The following is a 19,995-nucleotide window of genomic DNA, read 5'->3' on the forward strand; positions in this document are numbered from 1 at the left end:
GGGCCCCTCAAAGATCAGCAAGGCAGCCTTTGTGTGGAGCCACAGAAAATGGGGGAGATACTAAATGAATATTTTACATCAGTATTTACTGTGGAAAAGGATATGGAAGATATAGACTGTAGGGAAATAGATGGTGACATCTTGCAAAATGTCCATATTACAGAGGAGGAAGTGCTGGATGTCTTGAAACGGTTAAAGGTGGATAAATCCCCAGGACCTGATCAGGTGTACCCGAGAACTCTGTGGGAAGCTAGAGAAGTGATTGCTGGGCCTCTTGCTGAGATATTTGTATCATCGATAGTCGCAGGTGAGGTGCCAGAAGACTGGAGGTTGGCAAACGTGGTGCCACTGTTTAAGATGGGTGGTAAAGACAAGCCAGGGAACTATAGACCGGTGAGCCTGACCTCAGTGGTGGACAAGTTGTCGGAAGGAATCCTGAGGGACAGGTTGTACATGTATTTGGAAAGGCAAAGACTGATTCAGAATAGTCAACATGGCTTTGTGCATGGGAAATCATGTCTCACAAACTTGATTGAGTTTTTCGAAGAAGTAACAAAGAGGATTGATGAGGGCAGAGCAGTAGCTGTGATCTATATGGACTTCAGTAAGGCGTTCGACAAGCCTCCCCATGGGAGACTGGTTAGCAAGGTTAGATCTCATGGAATACAGGGAGAACGAGCCATTTGGATACAGAACTGGCTCAAAGGCAGAAGACAGAGGGTGATGGTGGAGGATTGTTTTTCAGACTGGAGGCTGTGACCAGTGGAGTGTCACAAGGATCAGTGCTGGGCCCTCTACTTTTTGTCATTTATATAAATGATTTGGATGCGAGCATAAGAGGTACAGTTAGTAAGTTTGGAGATGACGCCAAAATTGGAGGTGTAGTGGACATTGAAGAGGGTTACCTCAGATTACAACAGGATCTGGACCAGATGGGCCAATGGGCTGAGAAGTGGCAGATGGAGTTTAATTCCGATAAATGCGAGGTGCTGCATTTTAGGAAAGCAAATCTTAGCAGGACTTATACACTTAATGGTAAGGTCCTAGGGAGTGTTGCTGAACAAAGAGACCTTGGAGTGCAGGTTCATAGCTCCTTGAAAGTGGAGTTGCAGGTAGATAGGATAGTGAAGAAGGCGTTTGGTATGCTTTCCTTTATTGGTCAGAGTATTGAGTACAGGAGTTGGGAGGTCATGTTGCGGCTGTACAGGACATTGGTTAGGCCACTGTTGGAATGTTGCGTGCAATTCCGGTTTCCTTCCTATCGGAAAGATGTTGTGAAACTTGAAAGGGTTCAGAAAAGATTTACAAGGATGTTGCCAGGTTTGGAGGATCTGAGCTACAGGGAGAGGCTGAACAGGCTGGGGCTGTTTTCCCTGGAGCGTCGGAGGCTGAGGGGTGACCTTATAGAGGTTAACAAAATTATGAGGGGCATGGATAGAATAAATAGATAGGGTCTTTTCCCTGGGGTAGGTGAGTCCAGAACTAGAGGGCATAGGTTTAGGGTGAAAGGGAAAAGATATAATCGAGACCTAAGGGGGAACTTTTTCACACAGAGGGTGGTACGTGTATGGAATGAGCTGCCAGAGGAAGTGGTGGAGGCTGGTACAATTGCAACATTTAAGAGGCATTTGGATGGGTATATGAATAGGAAAGGTTTGGAGGGATATGGGCCGGGTGCTGGCAGGTGGGACTAGATTGGGTTTGGATATCTGGTCGGCATGGACGGGTTTGACCGAAGTGTCTGTTCCATGCTGTACATCTGTACGACTCTATGACTCTAACTAACCCAGAGGTCATTATTGAAAATAAAAATTAGTAATTTAATTCTTTAAGTCCAGTAGAGAACATTAAAACAACAGCTATTTACAACTCCTTTCTTTTAAACCTCGCTTTTACCTCCCACTTTATAATACTGGTCCGACAATTAAAAGCCTTGATTAAGATTTATCGAGAAAAAAAAAATGACGTATGAAAACCAGCCAGTTTTGTCAATTCTCCTTTGTAGATTTTCCACTGTGTTTTCCTGAGTCATCTCTTCTTTGGTTTTTGGCTGCACACCTTTTCTTTTGGACAGGTACCTTTCAGAGAGCTATTTGGGTGGCAGTCTGTACTTGTTGGTGCTCATTGCTGTTCTCCCCTAACTGTTCAAAATGTCTGGTTTTATACCCCAAAACATTGGATCATTTCATTGGTTTGATGTCATCCCAAACAGTACAATTCAAATTCAAATGGATTTTGGTATCTGGGGCATAGTTTAAACTGATTGGCCAAATTTGAATTTGTTTTTCTTCCATGGCAACACAACTCCAGCTATTTGCTTCAATCAAATGTTACATTTTTACCTTGTTCAGCCCACTGTGTGCTTTCAGTCAGTCCTTGCTAGCTTCCCCTCTCTCTCTTAAAGATATAGAACAAACCTACACCTTCATAATAGACATGTTACAATGAAGCAAGCATCAGGACTTAGGCCTGATCTCTACCCTTAGCTAGCCCACATCCTGAATCTGCTGTGGGCCAGGCTTGACAAACCAGTTGCTTAATTGAGGCATTCCTTCTAATAACAAAACACAGCCACAAAAAGCTAACTGCTCACCACTGAAATGTTTCTTAAATTGCCCTCCAGTAGGATAAAGTACAATAAGGATATTTCCAATGCAAGTTCATGCTTGGTCACAATTTATTGAGAAATGCGCAAAGTAAAAGAGCAGGAGGTTGTTGGGTCTGATCAATAATGTATTGAGTTATCAATTGAAGAGCCTTTGATGGGATCCATGTAATGGAGCTGGATGAGGAAGAGGGGGCTGAGAAATCTCAAGTCCTGAAATTCTGATGTAGACACATACTGTTATATGCTTTCTTTCTGAAGTAATTTGCTCCCAACTGTATTGTTAGCCTCCGGCAAATAAAAACATGTAACTACTTAAATACATTGGGTTAGACCTCTTGTAAGAAAACATTGAAAATACGATTATTGATTGCGTGATCTTGACAAACTCCCACTCCCCCCACTGAGTCTCCAAATCTAACTCAACCAAGAGATATCAATACAAACAAAATACTCTCTTGTTGCCCAATTCAATATCAATGCCACGACCCCAAGACTGAATTATTTTCCACTACTTTCTCTGCAAACCTGTAGCATTTGTAAGGCGATCATTCTGAGAAACAAGAGCTGTGTTAATTTCTTTTATCATTTGAGATCAACTTTGTTATGCATTGAAGGAACTTCAAACCTGTGCACCAATTGTTGGAACTATCTTGCTGAGATAGGGATTTAAGTCTCCAGTCACGGGTTTCAATCCATCAACAAGGCTCTCATGACAGTTTAGTTCAGTGCAAGTGTTGTATTTGTTGGCGATGCCTTCTCAGCGTCTAGCCTCGTGCCATGAGAAAACAACAGGTCAGCATTCCACCCTCTTCCATCGAATCCCTACAGTGTGGAAACAGGCCATTTGGCCCAACAAGTCCACACCAATCCTCCAGAGAGTAACCCATTCAGACCCATTCCTTTACATTTCCCCTGACTAATGCATCTAACCAACACATCCCTGAACACTATGGACAATTCAGCATGGCCAATTCACCTAACCTGCACATCTTTGGATTGTGGGAGGAAATCGGAGCATCCAGAGGAAACACACACAGATACGGGGAGAATGTGCAAACTCCATACCGACAGTCACCCGAAGCTGGAATCGAACCTGGATCCCTGACGCTGTGAAGCAGCAGTCCTAACCACTGAGTTACCATGCTGAATAGCCTGTTGCTCCTGTGTAACAGGCTGGAGGAATGGGTTAATCCTGTATCATTTCACTGATCATTCTTTTGGCTTGTCCTCATTGGATAGCACCGACACTACAATTGGCATTTTTGCTGCTCACTCAGGATTGTAATGAGCAAAAATATTTTCTCTGGAAGGGTTGTGAATCTTTGGGATTCTCTACACTAGATTGTGTGGACACAGTGGCTCACAGCACCACGGACCTGGGTCTGTTTCCATCTTTGGGCGATTGTGTGGAGTTTATACATTCTCCCTATGTCTGTGTGGATTTCCTCCAGGTGCTCAGGTTTCTTCTCACAGTCCAAAGATATACAGGCGAAGTGGATTAGCCATGGGTGATGCAGGGATTGGGTAGGTGGGATGGGTCTGGGTGGACCTGATGGGCTGAATGGCCTATTTCCACACTGTAGGGATGCTATGATCCCATTCTTGATTATTTTTGAGGTTCAGTAGGCCTCAGTGTTGACCTCTCAGGGAGTCATTTGGAGAATGGGTGGTAAAGTGGAGTTGACTTCGATCAGCCATGATCATTTTGGTTGGTGGAGGAGCCATTTTCCTCCAAGTTGTTATGATCGTAATCTTTCCCCTGCTTCACATTCCATGAGGGCAATCTCAATCTAAGATGAACAAATGAAAAAAACACAATGTCAATATAATTATTTATCACTGTTTTCTGCTGTCCTTCAGAACCTCAATGTCCTTTGCCTGTTTCTAGTTACACAAACAGGGTGGTCGGGAATGGATTGAAAGAACAAGTGAACAACCCAGAAGTGAAAGTCCGAGGACCTGATGCTATGGTGAAGAAGGTCATCGATAAACTTGTGCAAATCGACCAGGTAAGATGCTGAGACTTACATCTGAAAATCACTCAAATGGCTGAGTTGAGAAAATTAGGCAAAGATTTTTCAAGTGCAAAAGAGTACTTGGCAATGTCATGACAATGATGCCCTGTGTTGCCGTGTAAGACCAAGTCATCAGCCCCAAATGTGACAGCCAGATGAACAGACTCTTGTTCCGATACTAGACCAGATGTATGTTACAATTCATGACAAAACCACCAACTTATTTTGTAATAAGTTCAGGGACTAGTTAACATTACTTTTAAGGTAGATAAAGGAGACTGACAAACAGAAAAATGCCACATGAGTCCATCGTTTTGAACAAACGCCAAGGCTATACATGTTAGAAGAAATTTGCAGTCTACAATTCATGTCCAACTTCCTTCTAACAGTGATAAGCTTGGGTAAGGTACTGTGTTCAATTCCCCTGCAGCGAAATTACAATTGGGCTCTTGTGGCACTGTGCTAGTGTCACTATCTCTAGGCCAAATGGTTCAGGTTTAAGTGAAACCTGTCATGGAGGTGTGCCATAACATATCTGAGCAGGTCAATTAAAATAACTAAAAACATGAAATGGGATCAAGACTGATCCACAGATTCCTCATTGACTAGATCGAAATCTTGGAATGCCCTGTCCAACAGCATTGTGGGTCTACCTACAGCAGTTACTCAACAAGGCAGCTCACCATCACGTTCTCCAGGGCACCTAAGGATGAGCAACAAATACTGACCCAGCAAGCAATGCCCACATTCCACGAGTGAATAAAGAAATCTCCCCTTCAACATGAGTTGCTGGGTCATCAAATTTCATTAATTGCAAGGGATTACAATTCTTCATCTGGGCCTCAAAATACCCTCTCAAGAGTTGTTTCATCACAAACTGCCTCAACGGCTCCTCCTGTTTCAGTTCATCACCTTCCTGTCCTGGGCCCATAGGCTCGGAAACTACACTTCAGTGCCCATTTACAAATTTAGCCCAACTGTCCACTGACAGCTAGCTTTACCAAGCCATCCCTGCCCTGCCATTTTCCTCCAAATTCCAACCTCGCTCAGTTATATTAAGCAAATTCTGTTTGTAAGATATTCGTACCCCACTATCTCTGCCACACTGCTGTATTCATGCTCACAGGCTTGTTCTGAGTCACTTATGGCTTTCCTAAACACACACTTTCCGACTTTCTGAGCTTCCCTGGACTTCATCGGAGTCTTGACTTTAGCTGCGTGCTATTTCCAAGAACTTCTTCCTGAGTTCAACGTAACAGCCATCCAGTTGTTGTTGACACCTCACTGAGTTCCCTTACACAGAATCCATGTTGTTTAACTGCCTTCCCACCACACAGCAGAAAAGAAAGAATTCATCACACAGTGCAGAAACCAACTCTCATCCTTTCTGTCTCTGTCACTGTCCCTCTTTCTGGTCACTCTCCCTCTCTTTCTGTTTTGCTGAATTCTCTAATTCTCTCTTTTAAAATTTCACTGTCTCTGCATCTCAGTCATCTGTCTTTGTCTCTTTTGGAGCCCTCTGTCTCTCTCTTGTTCCTTCTATGAACTTTCTCTTTCAGTCTCTGACTATCTCACTTCCTGTCTACATGAGATCGCTCTCTTTTCAGTTCTGTGAGCTCCCAGATCATATTGTTCCGTCCCTGAGAGTTACCTCTACGTCTGTCCATCTCTGTTTATCTTGTCATTCTATCCAGCTCTGCCTCTCTTGCCAAGTTTCATTGAAACATAGGAAATAGGAGCTGGAGTAGGCCATTCGGCCCTTCAAGCCTGCTCCATTATTCAGTATCATTGTGGCTGATCATTCAGCTCAGTCCCCTGGTTCCAGCTTTCTCCCCATGCCCATTTGACCCCACTCGACCTAAGAGCTACATCTTGAAAACATTCAGTATTTTGGCCTCAAGCGCATTCTCTGGCAGAGAATTCCACAGCCTGACCACTCTCTGGGTGAAGACATTTCTCCTCATTCTCAGCGATTCAGAACTTCACCAGCCTTTCAATCCACAAAGCTCCTTCACTCCTCTGGCAGACCAACTTTAGAATTAACTTCTTTGCAATTCACACTTTGTGGGGGCATTTTAGATTGATCTTCCTGTCAGTTGCAGAGTAATTCTGTGTGAATTGTGGGATATTGGTGAGCTCACTTGGCTGAACAAGTTTGCAGCACAGAGTAATGTCAAAAGCATAGGTTCAATTCCTGGACCAACTGTAAGACCATAAGATACAGGAGCAGAATGAGGCCATTCAGCCCATTGAGAGCACTCTGCCATTCAATCATGGCTGATATGTTTCTAAACCTCATTCTCCTGTCTTCCTCCCTATAACCCCTTATTAACCAAGAACTTATCTATCTCTGCCTTAAATACACTCAATGAATTGGGATCCACAGCTTTCTGCAGCAGTGAGTTAACCACCCTCTGGTTGAAGAAATTCCTTTTCAACTCAGTTCTAAAGGTCGTCCCTTCATTCTGAGCCTGTGCCCTTGTATCCTAGTCTCTCCTGCCAGTGGGAGCATCTTTTCCATTGGCTCTCTGTTTCGCTTTCATTTCCCTTTCTCACTTTGTCCCTCCCTATCTCAATTTGCCCCTCGCCTGTCTCAGGCACGCTCTCACTCTCGCTCTTCCTATTTTTCTCCATTCTACTTTTGTTCCTTTCTTACTCAGTTGTTCTCCTGTCTTGCTGAACTCCTTGTTCTGAGTTTGTGTATGGACAAGTTTAACCATACAAGGCTGGTTGCTGTAGAATAGCCTGCAGCATTGTACAAACTTACCTAACAAGTACTTAGCCAGGGACGCAGAGGTATATTGGGGTTCTTTGGTCACGTGTCACATCTAAACACGGCTGAGAGATTCCCATATCCATCGTAACTCTTGCCTTGCAGGTAGAGTTTCATATTCTAACAACTCCTTTGTATAAATATCTCCTTCATGACATTGTCTCACTGTAAACCCATTCACATGACGCCTTTTTTTCCAGTAATGTCAGACCTGCATCTTGACTGACTGTAGATCGTGTCAGCATGAGATGGCAACGTGTGGGGAATTGGTAGCCTGTCACATGACCACAACCTTACCAATCAACAGCTGACGTCAGGACATGGGGCAACATTGCTCTGAACTGTTTTAACATTGCCTGTGCTTTTCTGATAGCTGAAGCAGTCACACATCCAGCAGTTTGGTGCCCTATCCGTGTGCTGGATCCACCAAGCAGTGTTACAATCAGCCTCAAGGTTCCAGACCCTGATGTTATTGTCTAATATCATTTGAAGGGATGCCTGAGAGCTAATGGAATGAGGAAATGGACATCGCAATTAAGAATTAATTGGGTGTGAATTGGTTGTATAAATATAGGGAGCGAGTAATCAGTGTGGTGTGAGAGTTTTATGGAGTGTGGCTGACTCAAATAAAGCTTGCACTGAAAGTGTGGACGTGAATTCTGTTTTAAATATGGTTAACATTCGGAGGCTAACAATGGATGCACTTTAGCAAGGACAGAATCGGACAATGCCAAAGATGAGTACTTCCCACTGCCAGAGTATTTACCCAGTCAGAATTTCTTGTTCCCAGTGCAGGTGCCAACATTAACAATGGATGCCAGCTGTGCGTGTACAGTTGCACCCCCGCTGATATCTCACTGTGATTGAAGTGCAGCCTGTAATGTAAGGGATGTATAGGTCCTGATGCACTTTCAAAGAATTGATACATCCCACTGGACTGAATGACATTGCTTACAGTGGTCCTTTCAGCAAAACTCCGGGACATTGGCACAAGCACTTGCCTTACCTCTATTGTGCAAGGGCGCTATCCATCTCCGTGCATTTCTGAGGAGCTGCCTGTTAAAACTTGCCAAGGCAGCAGCAATCCTCAGGGGACTTGCCACCTTGCTTTACAGACAGAGGCAGGTAGGCAGCTCTCACCTCCTCCATTTGTATCCTGAACCTCCCTTCCTATGACTGATTAGACTATTTAAGTTGTACAGTCGTACCATTCAGGACCTGAGATTCGTCCTTGCCTGCACAGAACTCAACCCAGCGATGCCAACGATCACAAACACAACCTCAGTCCAATTGCCATTGGAGGCTACTATTAAATCTGTATCCACCACTCTGCCGAACAGTCCGTTCCAAATCCTAACCACTCAAAGGTCAAGGTCTTTTTGTAAAGCTTTCATGATTTCCATTTCCATTTCCATCGCTTTACTTAAAGCAAATATCACTGAAGAAGCAAACTGGAAAAAAGTAGTGAAAGCAGCTTCTGAAGCAAAGCTGTGTTTTATACATTACTGCAGGGCCATTCAGTATTAATGAGTCCCTGTCTCACGATTCATGCACCAAAGACCATGAATATGTAAATATTTCTTTTACTGAAAAGATCTGCAAGGGCTTTAAGTGGAATTCTGTTTGATAGCCACCATTCCCTGAAGAAACGCTTGGTTTGATGTTTATAACTAATTGGTAATGTGTCCAGTTTGGTAATCTGCTGTGAAGTTATTGCAGACACAAGGTCACACTTTCCAACCATTCTGCTCTAACCGACTGTACTGTGATTGAACAAGAACATTTCAGGACAATAAAAGGGGCCGGCATCAGGCCTAACGTTCATTTAAAGCAACTGCCCTGACAGGAGAAGGCAAGCTATGAGGATTTTCTCATCTCAATCAAATGCTTTCCCATTGTAAAGAATTGAGTGCTCCTTGTCAAGACCATAAGACATAGGAGTGGAAGTAAGGCCTTTCGGCCCATCGTGTCCATTCCACCATTTAATGGGCATTTCAACTCCACTTACCTGCACTCTCCGCGTAGCCCTTAATTCCTTGCAAGATCAAGAATTTATCAATCACTGCCTTGAAGACATTTAACATCCCAGCCTCCACTGCACTCTGTGGCAATGAATTCCACAAGCCCACCCCTCTCTGGCTGAAGAAATGTCTCCCCATTTCCGTTCTAAGTTGACTCCCTCTAATTCTAAGGCTATGCCATGGGTCTTAGTCTCCCCACCTAACGGAAACAATTTCTCAGCATCCACCCTTTCTAAGCCATGTATTATCTTGTTCATTCATGTCAGATAATGCTCAATGGACTAAGCCCTTTCCTGTTTGCCCCTATTGTACAGAACCTTAATGGACTCTACCTTCCTCATCGTCAAATACCAAATGATACTGAACTAACAACTAGGGGGGGGTTCATATTCCCGCTTGGCAGATTGTGGACTGGACTGTAAAGGAGATTTAACAGTGCTTATGGGGGTCAATCTGCCGCACTGCAACAGCAGCAGATCAAAGCAATTATCTTATAGGTTCCAGTGCAGGGGAGGTGTCTACAGGAACCTCCCAACACAGGCCTTTGGTGCCTATAACATGCTCAGAAGAGAGCAAGGCTGAAAGCTTTGAGAAAGGAGCCTAGGTGTGATACAGTTTATTGGTGGATGGTTAGCCTTGCTGCCTTCATGATCACGTGCCCCATATGTCAAGTGACAAACAGTCTTGAAAGAGATTGCTGGAGTGCCCCACTAAAAAGATAGCTTTTCTGTTTAAATAATTTGAGCTGTAGGAAGAGGTTGGATAGGCTGGGGCTGTTTTTCCTAGAGCGTCAGAGGCTGAGGGGTGACCTTATAGAGGTTTATAAAATCACGCGGGGCATGGATAGGATAAATAGACAAAATCTCTTCCCTGGGGTGGGGGAGTCCAGAACTAGAGGACATAGGTTTAGGGTGAGAGGGGAAAGAAACAAAAGAGACCTGAGGGGTAACTTTTTCATTCAGAGGGTGGTACGTGTATGGAATGAGCTGCCAGAGGATGTGGTGGAGGCTGGTACAATTACAACATTTAAAAAGCATCTGAATGAGTGTATGAATAGGAAGGGTTTGGAGGGATATGGGCCGGGTGCTGGCAGGTGGGACTACATTAGTTTGGGATATCTGGTCAGCAAGGACAAGTGGAACCAAAGGTCTGTTTTCGTGCTGTACATCTCTATGACTCTAAATTGCTTATCCAAACGTTGAGCTGGACAGTGCATTCCATATGGAAAACACATCTTGGTCTTCGTATGTTCCTGTCTCCGGGCTGCCACAACCTCCCTCCATCTCCCAAACTCACCTGAGGCTTTCAGCTGGCATCCCAGCTGATTGAATTTTACCCCTCCACCCCCCACTGTCACCCCTCGATGGTGGAGGCTGGGTGGCTCACTGGCGCTGTAGCCATTATGCTGAGTTACCAATTTGCCAAGCCTCCGATAGCATTAGGCACTTACATTGGCCATAGTTTTGGACACAATCCAGTTTCTAAACCGGATATAATCTTAAAATTTCAACTCAAGAACTCAGAGCAGCAGTGACGCAGGTGGTAAAGCTGGAGTGAATAAACCTGATTGTATAAGAACTGGCATCATAAAAATGTTGGCCACAAAAGTTCCTGAGGTTTTCATAAAACACAACAGGTGCGCTATTGTCCTTCAGGAGTCACATCCCAAGAACAATATTTTAAAAGTACAGCAATTCAACTAAGAGTCTTCCCATTATTGGTTTTGTATAGCATTGCAATGGACCAAATTCCTTTGTATTTGCTCCCATTGTCAAAATGGAACAAGCTCCTTGTACTCACTGCCATTATATAGACCTCCTAATGGACGAAACCCCTTTATACTCACTCCCATTGTATAGAATTTCAATGCACCAAATCCCTTCTGCATTCATTTCCATTGTCCATTATTACAATGGACAACATCCCTCTCTATCCATTTCCCAATAAATTGGATTCAATTGGCCTGAGACAAAATCTGCTCACTATCTGACTGACGTTGTTTCTAAGTACAGTTCATGTCTATTACTGCCGAATCAGAGCAGTGAAACAGATCCTCAAGATGATGGTTTCTCGTCTTTGCACTGAAATACAGACTGAGGAACCTCGTCGTGCTGCCACAGCTTTATGTGGCAAAGTTAAAGTCTGAAACAATATGCAAGCAGAATTGTTCCACTTCCAGACCCAATAGGGGGTATGTTATGCCTTCCACTGTGGCACACTTGGTTGTGAGGGAGGCATTTAAATCAGGTAGGAAGGTGACAATTGGGGATCCAGTCACTTTCCCATCCCAGGTCTGACTGAGCCATATAATGCCCACTTACAGGCCTCGTTCACCACAGCTAATAAGCACCCAGTGGTGGGCAAAGGTCTTGCCAATCAGAATTCCCAACATGGCAACCTTGTTGTGGTTGCTTGCAAGCTTCTTGAGGGGGTGTCCTGTTCGAGGGCATTCACTGAGGGACCTGACATTAAGAAGGAGGTTATGGGAGCTGTGGAATAAGGAATTCATAAAATTGTAGAATCCCTACAGTGTGGAAACAGACCATTTGGCCCCACAAGTCCACACTGGACCTCCGAAGAGTATCCCACTCAGATCCATACTCTACATTTACCCCTGACCCATGCACCTAGCCTGCACATCCCTGAACACTCTGCGCAATTTAGCATGGCCAATCCACCAAACCTGCACATCTTTGGACTATGGGAGGAAAGACACACAGACACAGGGAGAATATGCAAACTCCTCATAGACAGTCCCTTGAGGCTGGACTCGAACCCGGGTCCCCGGTGCTGTGAGATAGCAGTGCCAACCACTGAGCCATCGTACATTGTCATTTGGGGTGGCACTGTGGCTCAGTGGTTAGCACTGCTGCTTCACAGTGCCAGGGACCTAGGTTCAATTCTAGCCTTAGGGCAACTGTCTGTGTGGAGTTTGCATATTTTCCCCATGTCTGTGTGGGTTTCCTCCTACAATCCAAAGATGTGCAGGTTAGGTGGATTGGTCATGCTAAATTGTGCGTAATGTTAGGCATCTTAGTCAGGGGTAAATATAAGGTAGGGGTTTGGGTGGTTACTCCTTGGAGGGTTGGTGTAGACTTGTTGGGCCAAATGGCCTGTTTCCTTAATGTAGAGACTCTAATCTAATTTGCCAATGAGACACTTATGTCATCACAGGAAGCGATGCAGTGTTCTGTGATCTTTCACCCTTGAGACTAGATGAAGCCATTTTTAAAGTAAAATTAAAAGTTTCAATTCCCTCAGCAGACCCTTTAATTGCTCAGTGAGGTCAAAAATAAACATAGGAGCCAACCCATGTCCTCTGTGCTAATGCCTTCATGCCCGCCATGACCCCATGACCTAATGCCTTGAATCCCCACTCGCCATCACTCCCCTGTCGTCTGGGTTCCTCAGGTGGGTGGCTGCCCTGCCAACATCAGCCACCATCTTCCCAGTGGTGCTGCTGAGCAGTGAAAAGCTTCTCGTTCCTGATGAGCTGCCGGCTCTTGGCAGATGGGACGCCACCTGTCAGGGTCCCTGGTCTCACTGATGCCCAGTGAAGTACCCGATTGGCAGTCATTCATGGTAAGAGACGACATGGGCCATCACTGGCTATTTAGCCTGATGCCAAGACTCGCATCGTCGTCATTAAATCCTGCCCTACATCTCCCCTCAAGGCATCCCACCCTCCAAAATAATTGATGCAGAGCACCTTATGGAGTTATAAGGTCACCAAAGTGAGCAACAATACTGTTAAAAGTACAAGGTCAGTTGCAGATGCTCCATCTTTCCCCAGGAGATGAACTGTAGCCCTGACCAGATTCTAGACAGTTCTGAGCTGTGACTGAGGAATTGACTGGACAATGGGCCATATTCAGCTCAGATACAGCCACTGAATCCTCCACTCAAACCCAGAAGGACAGTGCACTATCTTGCTGTCCCTCTAAACTATCTGTCAAGTCATTGTTAACTGCCAATACTAGCGAGAAATTGTTAAGGTATCGCTTGGTGATGGTATGAAGCCTCTTGTCTCCTTTCTATCTGTGGGAAAAAGGATTTTTCATTTTCAAGCCATCCTTTTTCGTAATAGAGAAACAGAAGTCATCTCAATTGAGCCAGTGACTGAATTGATTTGCATTATTCATTGTTGCCTTTTAAATAATAAATAAAAATAAGATTAAACATTTTACTTGCATTCAAAATTTAAGAAAACATTGGTCAAAAATTAATTAGAGCTGATTCCTGTCAACAACTCTGACTGAATGAGATTTGTATATTTTATGAATGTAATCATGATGTACTATAAATATTTAGATTGAAATGCTAGAGCAAAGTCCATTTAACAGGGCTTTCAATTTGAAGGAGGTATAAAGTGGAGACTGGGAAATACTTCGAGGAACCTGAAACGCAAATATTGGACCAGATTTTGCTGAAGGTTACAATGAGTGGCAGTATTGTGAAGGAGATTGCTGGAAGTTTCTGTAGGGAACAGGAGAGTCAGACAGACTAGGCCAAAGTATCAGGGTGGTGCAATGGCTCAGTGGTTAGCACTGCCGCCTCACAGCACCAGGGATTCAGGTTCGATTCCAGCCTCAGGCGATTGTGTGTGTGAAGTTTGCACATTCTCCCCATGTCTGTGTGGGTATCCTCCCACTGTCCAAGCATGTGCAGCTTAGGTGAATTGGCCATGCTAAATTTCCCATAGTGTTCAGGGATGTGTAGATTAGGTGCATTAGTCAAGGGCAAGTGTAGAGTAATAAGGGAATGGGTCTGGTTGGCTTACTCTTCTGTGGGTTGGTGTGGATTTGTTTCCACACTGTTGAGGATTCTATGAATGTTGGACCTCTTTCTTTGGAGGACTACAGATGCTAGAGAGTCAAAGGGGATAAGTGTGGCGCTGGAAAAGGACAGCAGGTCAGGCAGCAACCGAGGAGCAGGAGAACCAACATTTTGGGCATAAACCCTTCATCAGGAATATGGAAGGGGAAGGGAGATGAGAGATAAATAGAGGGGTGTGGCTGGGGAGAAGGCAGGTGGGAGGATGATAGGTGGATGCAAGTGGGAAGTAATTGTGATCGTTTGGAAGGGAGGGTGGAGCGGATAGTTGGGAAGGAAGATGGACAGGTAGGACAGGTCAAGAGGGCAGTGCCGAGTTGGTGGATTGGATCTGGGATAAGGTGAGGGTCTGGGAGATGAAGAAACTAATGATGTTGATGTTGTTGCCGTGTGGTTGTAGGGTCCCAAGATGGAAGATGAGGCATTCTTCCTCCAGTTGGCAGGTGACTTTGACTTGGCACGGAGGAGGCCCAGGACTTGCATGTCCTTGGGGCAGTGTGAGGGGGAGTTGAAGTGGTTGGCCACAGGGTGGTGGGTTATCTGGTGCGTGTGTCCCAGAGATGTTCCCTGCATCGCTCAGTGAGTTGGCATCCTGACTCCCCAATGTGAAGGAGACCGCATCGAGAGCAACAGATGCAGTAGATGAGGTGGAAAATCTCCATCTGATATGGAAGGATACTTTGGGGCCTTGGATGGAGGTGAGTCGTGGGGGAGTGGACTCAGGTTTTACAACTGGTCCTCACGTTCCACCCCAACAGTCTCCTGATACAGCGCATTATTCTTCCCCATTTCTGCCACCTACAAACAGATCCCACCACCAGAGGTATATTGCCCTCCCCACCCCTATCTGTGTTCCGCAGAGACCATTCCCTCTGTAACTCCCTCTTTAGGTCCATGCCCCCCACCAACCCACCCTCTTTGTGGGCCAGTGATGGCTTCGAGAGCTGCTAATAGCTTTGACTGAGGATTGCATTGTTTAATTTAGAACAAGCTTTGGCAATATGGAGATTCCGTAAAGGATAATATGATGCCAGTTTACTCAACGGCACAAGAACGGCCACATTCATCCCTCTGAGTCAGAAAGTTGTGGGTTTCAATCTTGACAACTTGAGATTGACCAGGTAATAGGCTCATTCTGCCAGAAAAGGCTTGTGTTGCACACGTAGCCCCATCTACGTTTTGTCTGAGATATTGGTATTCGTGATTAGTGGCATCATCTCAATGAAGAGCAGAGAAAGCGTGACCAGTATTTATCTTCAACTGGTATCACATGACCTGATCTTATCACATTGCTCCAAGTGGGATCTTGCATCACTTGCAGGTGTTCCTTTGGGGTAGATATTTTCTCATCAACCTGTTTAAAACTTCTGAAGCAGGTTGGATTTCAACCCAGGTCTCCTGGCTCAGATGTAGGGACACTACTATGGCATCACAAAGGCCCTTTTGAGTTTTTGAGGACAATGTCCTACACCCAAACCTTTTCACCTGCTTTATCAATGAGCTATCCTCTGTCATTGAGGCTAGAAATGGGGATGTTTGCTGATGATTGCACAATATTCAGTGCCATCATGACTCCTGATACTGAAGCAGTTCATGTCCCAGCACAGCAAGACTTTGGACAATATCCAGGGTTGAGCTGACAGTGTTCACACCACACAGGTACTAAACAATGGGTGTCTCCAACAAGAGAGAGTCTGACTATGGCCCATGGACATTCAGTAGCATTCCATCACCATTCTGGCTTTTTATAACAGGGATATATTCAAAAATGTTTTAAACATTAAAGGCATCAAAGATTGTAGGGAGAAAGCAGGAGTATGGTCTTAGTTCAGAGGATCAACGCTGATCATTTGAATGGTGGAGCAGGCTCGAAGGGCTGAATGGCCTGCTCCCAAGATACTACACAAAAATAAAATACAGACCAGCGCTCTTTAAAATTGCTACTTGGGCAAGATGCCAGAGAGATGGGCTGGTGCCTGTAGAATTGTGTCAATACAGGTAGATGTGCATACAGGTCAAAGTTGAGTGGTGGTGGAAAGTTGCAGTGACCTGATCTAAACTCACAAGCGAGGGACAATGGTCTCTAAGTGGATAACTGTGAGAGCTGGTAACTGAGGAGACCAGGTGAGCCATAAGCGAAAGGAATAGGTTTGAGGGAAAGGGAATATGGCGGGAGCTGGACAAGCCATACAGAACATGGCTATCCATCAAACAACAACTTGTTTTTGTATATCACGTTAAAAGTAATAGCACACACTGAGGGCGCTTCACAGGAGCATTATTTGATAAAATATGAGCCATATAGGAGGTATCAGGTCAGAAGAATTAAAAATTAGTCAAAGTGGGAGGTTTGAATGAGGGACTTATAGGCGAAAAGAAAAGATGCCAGGGTGTAGAGAGTGCATTTGGGGCTAGTTAACTAATCTGCCATTCAGAGCCAAGTCCTTTCAAATGGGTAAATGATCAAATGAGGCAGACGTCCTGAAATGGTAGCCTGTTAATAGGCACATGATAAAACATTTCATAATCTATTAATTTTTTTTGAAAGCTTCTCTAGGCAGTTGGATGGTGGTTAAAACATTGCCAACACTCCCTGGCGCATTAGTTAACACCGGGCGATGAATTGTGCTTGGTAATTGTTCTTCTGTTTTCTAATTCCGTTCTCCGAAGGGACTCATCTATTACTGATATAATTTATGTGCAAGCACAGAGCCCGGCTTAGTTGTTTGAGTGGCTAGAGTGAGATAAAATGAGAATCTGTGTATTAGTTTCTGACATTACACTGCTTAAGTACATGACTTCTCCATTAAGACAGGGCCGTATTTAAGAACAGTTGCAAATGGATGTCCATCAGCAGGGGAATTGCTAAAATGGACGTAGATTTGTGAGGACATCATCATATAAAATGCATTTCGAGACAATAAATCTTTAGTCTCATCCTTGTGAACCAGCTCTGCTGCTAGGATTAGTAACCCAGAGAATGAGAGTTCAAGTGCCATCCAAGCAGTTTTCAGAATGTAAATGCAGTTTTCAATTAAAACCTAGAAATCGAGAGCCTTTGCCAACAAAATTGAGCATGAAGCTGTCAAATTGTTACAGAAACCCAACTTGGTCCCTAATTAAGGATGGGAACCTGTCATTCTTACCAGCTCTGGGCTAAATGTGATTGCATTGCAAGTCAATGTGGCTGATGCTTCACTATCCACTTGTATTAACCTTAGGGCAACTAGTGATGGACAATAATTGCTAAACTTGCCAGTAATACCACTCTGTGATCATCTCTGCCCAGTGCATGCAAACACTGATGTGCAGAGTCTCTGTTGCCTTCCTACCCATTATTTTTCCACTGCTTTCATGGATTGTTTTTTGAGATTTGATTTGTCACATGTACCTCGGTACGGTGAATAGTTTTGTTTAGCCCTCCGGATGGGCCAATCATAGCACACAAAGTGCATTTGAGTGACAGAACAGAGCAATGAATACAAAGTTATTGCTTTAGAGAAAAGGGCGAGATCAGCATTAAATTTAATATTTGAGAGGTCCATTCAAAAGTTTAATAACAGCGGGGAAGAAGCTGTTCTTGAACCTGTTGGTACGTGTGTTTAATCTTTTGTATCTTTTTGTCTGATGGAAGAGGTTAGAAGAGATTATAACCAGGGTGGGAGGGGTCTTTGATGATGTTGGCTGCCTTCCCCAGGCAGCGGGAAGAATAGATGGAGTCAGTGGATGGAAGGTTAGTTTGTGTGATGGACTGGCCTGTGTTCACAACGCTCTGTGGTTTCCTATGGTCCTGGGCAGAGCAGTTGCTGTGCCAAGCCGTGATACATCCAGATAGAATGGTGAAAGGCAATGAAAGAGAAAACGAACTTTGTTTGTGCATTGAATTACACAATTCCGGACATCTCTATGCCCCCTGCAGTGCTTTTGAAGTACAGACTCCGTAGTAATGTGGGAAAAACAATAGCCAATTTTATCCAAGCAAGCCCTCACAAACAGCATTGTGCTAATGAGCAAATGATCTGTGTATGAACCATGTGGTTTGAGGGACAGTTGTTGGCTAGAGTAACAAATTGAATTGAATTGAATTTACTGTCACGTGTACCGAGGCACAGTGAAAAACTTTGTCTTGCAAGCAATACAGACAGATCACATAGTTAAGTAGCATAGATAAGTAAACAATAGATAAACAGCGACAAAAACAAAAACAGGTACAGGTGAATGTTAAGAGTTTGTGAGTCCATTCACAACAACATTCTAACAACAGTCGGGTAGAAATTGTTTCGAAACCAGCTGGTGTGTGTGTTCAGGCTTCTGTACCTTCTCCCCGATGGTAGGGGTTGTAGAAAAACATTGCCAGGGTGGGATGGATCTTTGAGAATGCTGGCGGCCTTTCCTTGACAGCGGGTCTGGTAGATGGATTCTTTCGATGGGAGGTTGGCCTTTGTGATTGTCCGGACCAAGTTCACCACTCTCTGTAACCGTCTCCGATCTTGAATGGTACAGTTGCCATACCAGGTAGTGATACATCCAGACAGAATGCCCTCGATGGCGCACTTATGAAAGTTGGTAAGGGTATCCGCCAAATTTCCTCAGCTGCCTGAGGAAGAAGAGACGTTGTTGGGCCTTTGTAGCCACATGAAGGGTCCCAGAACCGCCCCCTCTTCAAATAATGCTGTGCAATTTAGTTTTTAGCTTCCAAGGGCAGACAGGATGAATGGTTTGATGAAACATTGGCACCCCCAACAATGCAGCTCTCCCCCGATCCAACTCTTTATTGTGACCTCAGATCTCTGGGGTTTTGCACCCACTGCCTCCTGACTTTGAGGGGTGGAACTGAACGATGGCTATCATTTGATGCAGATTTGAGTTAGTGGCAGAAACTCTGTAGTTGGAGATTAAGGCCAAGCAATGGCTCTGGCTCTGACCTAGCTACTGTAATCTGGATTTCCTTCTTCATTGGTTCATTATTTCCTCTCATTGAGAGTTTCCAGTCATGACATTTCAACTGCTATTTCCATTCTTAGCATTGCACTTTGTCTCATTTATGTTGAGTCAAATTGCCATAGTCTCTAGATCATTGTTTTGGCTGTGAGTGTGGAGCAATCTGAGATTCCCTACGTTTCCTCTTCCCACACTGCAACCATCAAAGTTACATCCAAGAGTAAAATCCAAATTAGATTAACCATAGCAAGAGACACAACCGTCAACTTGAGTAGCAAATGGAAGTTCAAAAGCACCAGCGTAAAGCCAAAAAGTCATCTCATGTAGTCATTAGTGTGGAGTGTTGCACTGCAGAGATGTAAGATTTGGACTGCGCGGCAAGTACCAGCTTTTAAAATGTGGCTGTGGTGGGCATTGGAAATGAAGATCTGGCAAACTTGCCCTTACTGGATACCATTCCATGGTTGTGCCTAACATTTCTCTGGGTAAGCTAGGGCCAGTTGCTAAACTCTTCCCTGCAGTGTGCTAGCGACTGACTGTAACGGTCAGCTGGCCAGTTGGATAGTGCCTGCTGGGCGAGAGGTGAGGGGGGTGGTAACTGGCATGCAGCCTGGCATTGAAGGTTTTCACAAGGCTTGACATTCCTCTTTCTCCTTGGCCCCACAGTCAGGGTGGTTTTGTGCTGACTATACCTATGCAGTCCTTGCCTCTCCAAATGCATTTAAATCCTAAATTTCAGATTCCATCTATTACATCAGCCTTTCAATGCATTGTTCAGTTCCCTATTCTCTCAAGCACACTTGC

General features: G+C 44.5%; 1 protein-coding gene across 2 annotated transcripts in view; it reads left to right on the forward strand.

Annotated features, from left to right (window-relative positions):
• The window catches only part of LOC140479122 (glypican-5-like), a 578,521-nt gene that overhangs the window by 364,308 nt on the left and 194,218 nt on the right, over positions 1 to 19,995 (forward strand). For both annotated transcript variants that reach the window (XM_072573060.1, XM_072573062.1), the window contains one exon: positions 4,497 to 4,617. In XM_072573060.1, the coding sequence (XP_072429161.1) occupies positions 4,497 to 4,617 (121 nt within the window). The remainder of the gene's footprint in view (positions 1 to 4,496; positions 4,618 to 19,995) is intronic.

This window comes from Chiloscyllium punctatum, chromosome 6 (genome assembly GCF_047496795.1).
Source record: "Chiloscyllium punctatum isolate Juve2018m chromosome 6, sChiPun1.3, whole genome shotgun sequence".
Taxonomy (NCBI): Eukaryota; Metazoa; Chordata; class Chondrichthyes; order Orectolobiformes; family Hemiscylliidae; genus Chiloscyllium; species Chiloscyllium punctatum.